General features: G+C 48.0%; 1 protein-coding gene across 1 annotated transcript in view; it reads left to right on the plus strand.

The window, feature by feature from the left end:
* Positions 1 to 1,970: 1,970 nt before the first annotated feature.
* STX3 (syntaxin 3) overlaps positions 1,971 to 12,222 on the plus strand; it is a 50,957-nt gene continuing 40,705 nt past the window's right edge. Inside the window, exon 1 of the mRNA XM_018569664.1 lies at positions 1,971 to 2,153. Within this exon, the coding sequence (XP_018425166.1) occupies positions 2,124 to 2,153 (30 nt within the window). The 5' untranslated portion in view covers positions 1,971 to 2,123. The remainder of the gene's footprint in view (positions 2,154 to 12,222) is intronic.

A 12,222-nucleotide genomic window follows, 5' to 3' on the forward strand; every position in this document is an offset into this window, starting at 1 on the left:
TCACAGTTTAAAGAGTTAGTAGAACATTATTAGTGGTAAAGGATGATATGGGGGGATAGGTAAGTCAGGTGTAAGGATAATATAAAGGGGGATGGAGCGAGTACATGTTTTGGATTTATAAGTCCAGGATCTCTCATGTTCCTCTCTCTTCCTATCTCTCCCCCTCTCTTCCTATCGCTCTCTTCCCATCTCTCTTTCTCTTCCCCTTTCTCTTCCTATCACTCTCTTCCGTTCTCTCTTCCCATCTCTCTCTTCCCCTCTCTCTTTTCCTATCTCTCTCTTCCTCTCTCTCTTCCCCTCTCTCTTCCTATCACTCTCTTCCCCTCTCTCTTCCTATCACTCTCTTCCCCTCTCTCTTTCTATCGCTCTCATCCCCTCTCTCTTCCTATCGCTCCCTTCTTATCGCTCTCTTCCTCTCTCTCCTACTGTCGCTCTCTTCCCCTCTCTATCCCCATCTCTCTCTTCCCCTCTCTGTTCCCATCTCTCTCTTCCTCCTTCTCTACCTATCTCTCTCTCTTCCCTTCTCTTCCCATCTCTCTCTTCCTATCTCTCTCTTTCCCTTCCTCTCTCTCTTCCTTTCTCTCTCTCTCTTCCCCTCTCTCTTTCTCTCTCTCTCTTCACCTCTCTCTCTATCTTCCTATCACTCTCTTCCCCTCTCTCTTTCTATCGCTCTCATCCCCTCTCTCTTCCTATCGCTCCCTTCTTATCGCTCTCTTCCTCTCTCTCCTACTGTCGCTCTCTTCCCCTCTCTATCCCCATCTCTCTCTTCCCCTCTCTGTTCCCATCTCTCTCTTCCTCCTTCTCTACCTATCTCTCTCTCTTCCCTTCTCTTCCCATCTCTCTCTTCCTATCTCTCTCTTTCCCTTCCTCTCTCTCTTCCTTTCTCTCTCTCTCTTCCCCTCTCTCTTTCTCTCTCTCTCTTCACCTCTCTCTCTTCCCCTCTCTCTCTTCACCTCTCTCTCTTCCCCTCTCTCTCTTCACCTCTCTCTCTTCTTCTCTTTCTTCCCCTCTCTCTCTTCTTCTCTTTCTTCCCCTCTCTCTCTTCTTCTCTTTCTTCCCCTCTCTCTTTTCTTTTCTTCTCTTTCTTCCCCTCTCTCTTTTCTTCTCCTTCTTCCCCTCTCTCTCTTCTTCTCTTTCTTCCCCTCTCTTCTTCTCTTTCTTCCCCTCTCTCTCTTCTTCTCTTTATTCCCCTCTCTCTCTTCTTCTCTTTCTTCCCCTCTCTCTCTTCCTATCTCTATTTTCCCCTCTCTCTCTTCCTTTCTATCTCTTCCTGTCTCTTCTTCCCGTCGCTCTCTTCCTATCTCTCTCTTCCCCTCTCTCTTCATATTGCTCTCTTCCTCTCTCTCTTACCGTCACTCTTTTCCCCTCTCTCTTCCCATCACTCTCTTGCTATCTCTCTCTTCCCCTCTCTCTTCCTATCGCTCTCATCCCCTCTCTTCCTATCGCTCTCTTCCTATCGCTCTCTTCCCCTCTCTCTTCCTATCGCTCTCATCCCCTCACTCTCACTTCATGTCACTCTCTTCTTTCCATCTCTCTTCCCGTCGCTCTCTTCCCCTCTCTCTCACTTCCCCTCTCTCTATCTTCCCTTCTCTCTTCCTATCTTTCTCTTCCTCTCTCTTCCCGTCGCTCTCCCCCCCCCTCTCTCTTCCTAGCACTCTCTTTGTAGTTGTGTGTGTATATATTGGGTATTACGTGTCAGTTTTTGTTGTCACACCTGCTCAGGTAAGCGGTGATGTCATCTGTCCTCCCCTTCTCTTCTCTTCTCCCCTCCCCTCCTCGCCCCGTCCTGGGAGGATTAGCTCAGGGCGGAGCAGGCTGGTAGTGTGTACACAGGAGGGTATAACCGGATCAGAGTCACAGTGAGTTCCAGGGATTTGGATAAAGAGTCCCCGGATCAGGCGGCAGCAGCAGATCTTCCCCCCCCCCCCCCGGAACACATAGGCGGACCAGTCGGCGCTGACCTGAAGGTCGTCTTCCCACCATGTCCGCTGTGACAGCAGCACGGGGACAATGATGCTTGTATGGACCCAGAGCTGAGCCCGACCGAGGACACAGACCGACCGAGGACAGACAGACGGATCCAGAGACAGACCGACACAGCCCGATCACTGGAGGATTGAGCCATGAAGGACCGACTGGAGCAGCTGCGAGCGGTAAGTGACACTTGTCCTGGAGGAACCAGTCTGACAGGTCGGAGGATTGGTGACAACAATCAGCCTTTCCAGAGCCCGGGGACTCCACCCTGACCCCATTGAATGAGCAACAGGACTGAACTCCAATTGATGGGGTCTGATGTATGGGTACCAATCAATTGATAAAGTGTATCTAACCCCCCAAAATGCTACATTGCACCTAATAAATCCCTAGATGTGTCTGCCTTCGTTTTCTTCTTTCAAGCTCTTTTCCTTTCACATCTGAGCGTTCTGTTGCGCCTTTCCCGAGGCGCAACAGCACTCAAACCTGACAAATTACATCATTTTCAATGGTGCCCGTTCACACCTGAGGATTGTGCTTCAAAATGTCACCCTCAAGTGTGAATAGGACTTATTTTCATCCAGTGATCCTGCCAGTGACGTTTTCCTTTCCTAGGGTGACAACCATCACTGCACGGCACCTATGGAGGAGCTGTGTTGTCACCCTAGGCTGGCATCAAGTCACTACACGCTGCCCGGCTTCCTGATTGGCTGGCCAGCCGACTCCATGCTCCCTCGTCACCGAGTGACGAGGGAGCATGGAGTCGACTGCCCAACCAATCAGGAAGTCAGACGGTGAGTCATTACCTGCCCCTGGCTTTCGGGTTGGCCAGAAGGCTGGCTTCATGCTCCCTCATCACCTGGTGACGAGGGAGCATGGAGCCGGCTTCCTGGGCCAATCAGGAAGCCGAGCACTGTGTAATCACTAGTTGCTCGGGTTCCTGATTGTCCAGCTTCGACCAATCAGGAAGCTTGGCAATGAGTCATTTCAAAGCGCCCGGCTTCCTGATTGTCCAGAAAGCCAGCTTCATGCTTCCTCGTCACTTGGTGGAGCTTGCTTTCTGGCCAATCAGGAAGCCGGGCGCTGTGTAATGACCCGTTGCCCAGCTTCCTAAATGGTCGGAAAGCCGGCCAATCAGGAAGCCGGACAGCAAGTCATTACCCACCCCTCAGCTTTCTGATTGGGCAGAAAGCTGGCTTCATGCTCCCTCATCACCTGGTTACGAGGGAGCATGGAGTCGGCTTCCCAGCCAATCAGGAAACTGGGCTCTGTGTAATGACTCGTCCTGCTTCCTGGTTGAAGCTGGCCAATCAGGAAGACGGGCAACTAGTCATTACACAGCGCCCAGCTTCCTGAATGGCCAGAAAGCTGGCTCTATGCTTCCTCGATACTTGGTGACGAGGGAGCATGAAGCCGTCTTCCATGCTAATCGGGAAGCTGGATGGCTAGATATTTCTGATTAGCTGAGAAGCCTGGCGGTAAGTCATTACACGCCACCTGGCTTCCTTAATGGGACTTCCAGTATCGGTATTCGGTATCGGTGAGTACCAGAAAAAAAATATCAGTAATTGTACTCGATACCGAAAGATCGGTATCGGTGCATCCCTAGTTATTTTTAGCTGCATCCAATGAGATTTAAAAATTGCAGTCACATGGCTAAATCAGAGAGCCTTACCCTTGTGTAAATGTATCCTTTGGTCTGACTTTAGTGTAGTAACATTCTGTTGCTATGGGTTACTGCTGTTTGCCAAATAAGGCAGTGAGAAGGGTGAGAGTGGGCGGTAACCCATGGTAGACAATTAGAATTCACTTATCTGCAGCTTTAAGTAGCAGTCCATTAACTGTTCATTTATTCATAGTGGCCTGTTTTAAGTCCATTTATAATGTATGGGCTGCCTTAACATAGTGCATGTTAACATGTCCATAATGAGTGCATTAACCTACCATAGCAGAGCACTTAAGTGTGAATGAGCCCTTATAGTCACCTGGCTGTTACCAGGAGTTATGGCTTTCCTCCATTACTTGCTGCATGCTTGTTCTGGGTATGTGACTCAAAGTATAAGGCCAGAGATAGGCTGAAAGCTGGCGTTCCTAGAAGGAGGCCATTGATTTGTTGACCCCTTTAATTGTTCTCATAACGGGTTTACTTGAAGGGCTTTGTTTTGTTGCTCCTTTGTGCGGTCAGACTCTTACTGCTCAACTGTTAAACATTTGTACTGTACCGTGCCCACAAGGCTTTCTGTACCCGTCCTTACCTGCACAAGCCTCGTTATGCCAATTAATTTCCTCATCAACCATCTCAGATGTCTCTGTTCACTCTAGAAGTCTGTTTCTCGGTGTCCGGCCTCCGCACTCCTTCTCAGTTCTCAGCAATGATCCACAAACCTTGATATGGGCTGACTGTATATCATGAGCCCCATTATCTGATGGAGATGGCCCACAAACATTGATATGAGCTGACTGTATACCCTAAGCTCCATCATCTCATGTTGATGTCCCACCATCATTGATAAGGGCTTATTGTATACCCTGAGCCCCAACATCTGATGGCAATCACCCACAAACCTTGATATGGGATGAATGTATACCCTGAGCCCCATTATCTGATGGAGATAGACCATACATATTGATATGGGTTGACTGTATACCCTGAGCCCCATCATTTGATGGTGTTGGCCCACAAACATTGATATAGGCTGACTGCATATCCTGAGCCCTATTATCTGATAGTGATGGTTCACAAACTAGGCTCAATCATTTGATGTTGATGTCCTGCAATCATTCATGTGGGCCGTTGTACAGTATACCCTGAGCCGCATCATGTGATAGTGATGACCAACAAGCCTTGATATGGGATGAGTGCATACCCTTAGTCTCATCATCTGATGGCAATGTCCCTCAATCCTTGATATGGGCCGAATGTATACCCTGAGCCCCATCATGTGATGGTCCACAAACATTCATATGGGGCAAATGTGTACCCGGAGCCCAATCATCTTATGGTAATGGCCCACAATCATTGATATGGGTTGACTGTATATCCTGAGCCCCATTCTGCGATAGTGATGGCCCACAAATATTGATATGGACTGACTGTATACCTTGAGCTCCGTCATCGGATGGCAATGACCTACAAACATTGATATGGACTGACTATACCTTGAGCTCCATCATCTGATGTCAATGACCTACAAATATTGTTATGGGTTGACTGTTTACCCTCAGTCCCATCATTTTATGGCGGTGGCCCACAAAAATTGATATAGGTTGACTGTTTATGTTGATGTCCTGCAATCATTCATGTAGTACAATTGCATACCCATAGCCCCATCATCTGTTGGCAATGTCCCACAAACATTGATATGGGCTGACTGTGTACCCTGAGCATCATCTGATGGTAATGGCGCTCAATCAGGTTTAGCAGATATAATGTTTGACTTCAGACTTGATGGAAGTCAGATAATTGCTGTTCTGTCTGTTAAGACCCATTCATGCCTTTCCAGGGCAATGCTCCGGGTCCACAAGGTCTGAATGGACCCATAAAATCTAAACCAAAAATGTTGTTTTCCAGTTTTGAATCGAGAAATGGTTAAAAGCTCTCTAAGGTTGTATTGCTGTCTGCAGAATAGCAATGATGGGAATTCCAAAAATTTCAGGTAACTAAGAGGGGATATCCACTTACCACATTTGTTCTCTCACTTCCTGCTGTTCCTGTGTAACAGGAAGTGAATGGAAGGGAACGCAGACAGCAAAAATAAACCGACAGGGCTTTAAACTGTTTTAGAACAAAACTGAACTCCAGGCACAAAAATGTTCATGTAAATATATTCTACAAAATATATAAAGGATATACATGCACTTTGTATGTACCAAATGCCTCTGCAGGCTCAGATCTTACCTTGTAAAGTAGCAGTGACATCATCACTGTGCTGTACATAGCCTGTGCGGAGCTGTGGGAGGGGCCCAGCAGGTCCTCCCATTACAGGCTGCAATACCAGAGGGGGCGGAGACAAGTCAGTCTGCACAAAGAGGGAGAGCAGCAGTGACCGGTCTTTTTTTGCAGGCAACGTTTCACACTGGATTACTGCACAGATCTGGAAGAAATACACAAAGCTCACTAAGATTAAGATATTTCTTCCAGGGCTGTGCAGCAATCCAATGTAAAACGTTGCCTGTAATAAAGACCAGTCACTGCTGCTCTCTCCCCATGTGCAGCGTGACTGGTCTGGTCTCCTCCCTTCCTGTAGATTTCTACAGGCAACCTGTATGGGTGGAGCCTGCTGGGCCCCTCTCACAGCTGTACTGTTTTCACAGTCTATGTACAGCACAGTGATGATGTCACTGCTACTTTTATAAGGTAATATCTAGGATTACAAAGGCATCTGGTGCACACAAAGTGGATTTATATCAATGATGGCTTTTGAAGATGAAAAAGAAAGTTTCTGTGGCTGGAGTTCATCTTTAACCGCTTGCCATCTGCCCACTGTAAATACACAGGTGGATGGCGGACGCTTCCCGATGGGTGGAAGTGTCTGTGCGTCATTTTTTTTTCTGCTCGCGCGTCCAGAATCCTGCCTGGCATGTAAACAGCCGGTACCGGCTGTTACATACAAGCGTTCGGCCGGCTCTACAACCGGCCGATTGTTTGTATTGTAACGTACAGTGTCCCCCCCTTCTGCTGTTGCGCTCCCCCCCTCCACCACCGCTTCCGGTTATCCCGTCCTGGGATCCGCTGTCCCCCCTGCAGGCCTGGGACTGGCATAGCGGCTGTCTATACTGAGGAGGAGCGATCAGCATTCCCCCTCCGCTAATCTCTCCACCTTCCTTAAAGGAGAAATATGAGGTGAGTGCTTCTCACTCACCTCATAGTTCTAGCCGACCTGTGACAATGAGACTGTCACAGGTAGGCTCAGTAGATCGGGAGGTGAGCGAACACATACCGGCGTTCGCTCACCTCTCGATCCTGTCACGGCTCTCTGCCGTGACAGGGGAGGGGCTGGATTCCCCCCTCCCCGCTCCGATCCGCCAGCGCTGACTGGGGGCGGGTACAGCTGGCTCTGCCTCTAGATAGGCAGAGCCAGCTGTCACTCACGCAGCTGGGCGGATCTGGACATCGATGTCGGGATCCGCTGCACCGTCTCAGTATACTGCGAGCTGTATCTCGCGGTATACTGAGCTTAGGGTAACGAGAAGACGCTAGTTTGTGTCCTCCCGTTACACTAAGGAGAACTATGGGGAAAAGCCCTAACCCCATAGTTCTCCTTTAAGGCAGAAGCGATGTGTATTACATCACTTCCGCCTTTAGCTGTCATTTTTCTGGCTGCTAGTGCCAAAGAAGAAGCTGGAGAAGTAGATCTCTGCTTCATCCGCTTCTTTGGGTGATGTAGTTAGGGGTCTCAGAGACCCCTGATGTCTCCATAAAGAGGACCTGTCATTGTATATTGGCTATCACATTGGGGGCTTGTTAGCAATGGCTATAAAGCAATGTGATAGCAATAAAGTTAAGTAAAATACAAAAAAAATTGTTGCATATTAAAAAAGAATAAAAAACCCCAAAACTTAAGTCCCCCTCCCCCGTGTGCACGCACATATAGGCGTAAATATGCGTCGGGTGCGCCTACGCGCAAAAACCATTACGCCGCACATGTTGCATATAATTCTAGGGCATTCCATCCACTGGTAACACTAAACTGATAAGCGGTAAAAGCTTTTAAAGCGTTGCCTATGGCCAATTGTAGGTATGCTAGTATTTTGCGATTGGTTGCGGTCGTTTTCTGCGATTTCGCGGATGCAGGCAATTTTAAAGCTTGACATGTTTGGTGTCTATTTACCCGACATGACCCCGTCTTTTATATTTTACCAAAAAGACTGGATTCTGATAAAATGTTTTATAACATAACGTTGGGAAAACAGTTTTTTTTTTTTCCAAAATGTTTGTTACTTTTTCATCATATAGTAAAAAAAAAACAAACAACCCACACCCCATTGGTGATTAAATACCACCAAAAGAAAGCTCTGTCTGCAAAAAATTGTATAAAATTCATTTCAGTACAGCGCTCCATGACGGAATAAATGTCAGTCAAAGTAGCGCAGCGCTGAACACTGAAAAATGGCCTGGCCAGGAAGGGGGTCTAACACCGCGGTCATCAAGGGGTTAAAACAAAATTTCTCTGGTAATACCTAACTGAACACTGTGACAATTGTTTTGTACAAAACATCCTGAAGATCGAACGGACAGATTCTGCATTCTGTACGGAGCTGATCTTTGCTGCCGTCGTTTGTTTCATCGTTTTTGTGTGTAACAAGGTGGTTAACTTGCATTACATCGGTGTGCTTGTCTTGCGTCTTTTCTTATCTTTTATCTGTATTACCCAACCTTCTGACAAGCGTTAGAGCAGCTTAACTCCTCAGCTACTCAACTGTGTCAGAAGTCATGAGGCTCCCTAGAGCTGGCAATACACAGCCTGCGCGCTAAACAATGCGGATGGACTGATCTCTATGCTGGCAGCCGGTGCTCCTATGACCCGAACGGTGGCTGCAGTCGCTGTTTACCTGGCAATTTCCCACCCGCCTCCTTCGACAAAAGGAGACCTGATTTTTCTCTGCTGCAGTTAAGTAACACTTGCAGGTCTTGCCCTGCCCACAGGCTGTGATTGGACAGAGGAGGAGAGGAGAAGCAGCAGATGTGCTCATCTCTCTCCTACTATCAGCACTCCTTTTGCTAGCACATGATCTGACTGGCTCCTTGTCTGAGCTCTGCTTTACAAGGATGGGAAGAGGCTGATAGCAAGTCACATTCAGGTGCTTGAATTAAATACTAAAGCTGCCCAAACACCTTATAACCATCGCACGACTTTCATTGTGCGATGGTTGTAAGGTGATTCAAATTTTGTACGATCTGCCCATCTTGGACAGGCAGATTGTACTTGCGATCATCGCAAGCTCTCCCCGCTGAGGGGAGGGCTTCCGATCACTGCAGTGCTGAGCGAGCAGTGTGCACTTGTGCACACTGGCCCGTGCGGCATTCGTCTTCCGAGCACGCCACCAACCCGCCGAAAATCGTACGATTTTCGGCAGGTTTTCCAGCGTGCTCGGAAGACGAAAGTCGTGCGACCTTACAGTAGAAGTGGTCGCGCGCTGCCCATACACCTGACGATTATCGTACGATCGCCGGATCACCCACGATTATCGTACGATTGCGGGATCACCCACGATTATCGTACGATTGCGGGATCACCCACGATTATCGTACCATTGCGGGATCACCCACGATTATCGTACCATTGCGGGATCACCCACGATTATCGTACGATAATTGGCAGGTGTATGGGCACCTTTACATTTAAGATGCATCATTAAGCCCTCGTTCACACCTGAACGTTTTGTAGCGCGTTCTACGCTCGACGAACGCTCTACAAAACGCTCAAAAATATAAATCCCATTGTATTCAATGGTCTCGTTCCCACCTTGGCGTATTTCCGCCCGTCCCTAACGCGCTACAAAGCGGCCCACGCCTGAAAAGGTACATGTACTACTTTGGGCCGTTTTGTTGCCCGTTTCCATTGGGATACAGCCAAGTAGCCTTTGGAAACGCGCGTTTGTCGCGCGACTTTTTTACCGCAAATCGCGGTAAAAAACGTGCGACAGACGCGCATATGCAATACGCCTAGGTGTGAACGAGACCTAAAGAAGGAGCTGTATTCATATATAAATACACTATATTGTCAAAAGTATAGGGACACCCCTCCAAATCATTGGATTCAGGTGTTCCAATCACCTCCATGGCCACAGGTGTATACAATCAAGCACCTCGGCATGCAGACGCTTCTACAAACATGTGTGAAAGAATGGGTCGCTCTCAGGAGCTCAGTGAATTCAAGCGTGTTACCGCCTGTGCAATAAGTCCATCCGTGACATTTCCTTGCTACTAAATATTCCACGGTCAACTGTTAGTGATATTATAACAAAGTGGAAGCAACTGGAAACAACAGCAACTCATGGATCGAGACCCCGAAAGCTACACGAGAGAGCAGGGGACCCGCTAGTACACCTTATCCCGTCCCCTCCTTTCTTTTTCCAGCCTCCATCACCAAGACCGCGGGCAGTGAACTGAACGTGATATCATTACACGCGTGTATATGTTACATAGTTACATAGTATTTGAGGTTGAATAAAGACATTAGTCCATCAAGTCCAACCTATTAGGATCTCATTCTAGGAGTACCTGTACCCCTGTATATTACCTGTACCCCTGTATATTACCCGTACCCCTGTATATTACGGTCCCTTAAGAAATCGTCCAAAAGTTTCTTGAACAATTCCACATTATTTGCTGAAATCACCGCCTGTGGCAGTGAGTTCCAGACCCTAACTGATCTTACTGTGAAGAACCCCCTTCGCCCCTTGTGCTGGAATTTTTTTTCCACCAATTTTAGGTGATAATGACGTGTGCACCGGGTGACACCCAGCCTGGTGACATTGCTAGTGCTACTGTGTGCCAATCAGTTGGCATGCAGCTAGAGTGCAGTCCCATTAACTGCAAGGGTCACGTTTGGGAAGCTGCACAGCCTGGGAAGCGTGATGTACTGTATAAAATTTCCCGTGGCCGCAGCCTATGGACAAACCCGAGCAGCCGCCATGTTAGGTTTTATGTAGGTGGTTGTAGGGCAGTAAAAAGAGCAGTTGATTTTGTTTTTCGTCGTCCATTGAATACCACTTTGTCCATTGGGTGAGAATGTATAGAGCTTTTCAGCATCTGTCAGCACTCAGTATCCAATTTTAAATCATCACGGTCCTGTGGCCGCGGCTTATGGACAAACCCGAGCAGCCGCCATGTTCTCATGTTCTCCCTTAATGAGTCCTGATGAAGGTTGTACAGTAAACTCCCAGTTATCCGGCACCCACAGGGATTAGTAAGTGCCGAATAAATGTAGCCCCCCCTTCACCTGCCAACTAGCTTCCACATCCAATCACATACAAATGCAGGGCTCTCCCTTGTCATGTGACAGTGCTTGGGTCTGGTAATTGGCTGCCACACCCGAGCGCCGTCACATAAGAGTAGGTCACATGTTCCCCTATATCTGGAAGCACTAGCTATTGCACCCTCTGCAATGGAGGACAAATTACAGATCCGTGGTTAAGGGGAGAGACTGTAATTTTACCCCTCAATTGGTGGTGTCTATTTAAACTGGCAGCAATTAGAAGACCTGTTTTCAGCCTGCCATGCAATCTTCTTCAGATGGCCTTGGACTGCAGATTTATTAAACCACATAAGCAGCCCAATGGCCAACTGAAGCAGCGTGGCACGGAAGGCTCACAACGCTGCTGCTAAATGGGAGACAGCTCGCTTTGCGTAGTCAGCCTGAAACAGGAAGTGATGTTACTGGCAGGATCTCCAGGGAAGAAAGGTTGCAAAGGATTCACAAAAAACAATTGATGATTAAGAAAATTGTATACGTCGAAGGATGATGCCAACCTACTGAAAAATAGATTTATGCCCTATTACTGTAAAGAATGTTATTTGCATTAGTGCAATGCAGTGACATTCATTCTGAATGGCAGCTAAACGTACCTTGCTGACAGATGTTTGTTGCAGTGCACCACAATGCATGGTAACGCAATACCGTGCATTGTGGTGAGCTAAGTTACAAAAAAACTTCCACCAAACCATATGCTGGGCGAATGGCATTCACACAACTTTTCCGCCACTAGATGGAGCCGAGGAGCATAGGAAATTCCTATGCTCCTCGGCTCCATCTAGTGGCAGGAATTCGCCAAGTGTATGGCTGAGCGGATGTTTTTATAAATCACGTGCCCCTTTGGGACCAGTAAAACTAGCGCAAAAAGCTAGAGGACCGGGGTGATGGAATATTTAAAATCTTGCGATGGTTGTAAGCTAATTAAAAGCTCGTACGACCTGCCAATCTTGGACAGGCAGTACTTGCGATCATCGAAAGCTCGCCCCACTGAGGGGCGGGCTTCCGTTGACCGCAATGCTGAACGGGCAGTGTGCGCGTGCGTACACCGGCCCGTTCCGCAGTTGTCGAACGAGCACGCCACTAACCCGCCGACAATCGTACGATTCTCGGCGGGTTTTCTAGCATGCTCCTTCAAAAGACGTGCGACCGTACAGTAGAAACTGTCGCACGCCTTCCATACACCTTGAGATTATCGTACGATCGTGGGATTTCCCACGATTATCGTACGATAATCGCAAGGTGTATGGGCACATTTAAAGTGCAGCTGAAG

Source organism: Nanorana parkeri, unplaced genomic scaffold (genome assembly GCF_000935625.1).
Source record: "Nanorana parkeri isolate BGI_ZX_2015 unplaced genomic scaffold, ASM93562v1 scaffold1376, whole genome shotgun sequence".
Taxonomy (NCBI): Eukaryota; Metazoa; Chordata; class Amphibia; order Anura; family Dicroglossidae; genus Nanorana; species Nanorana parkeri.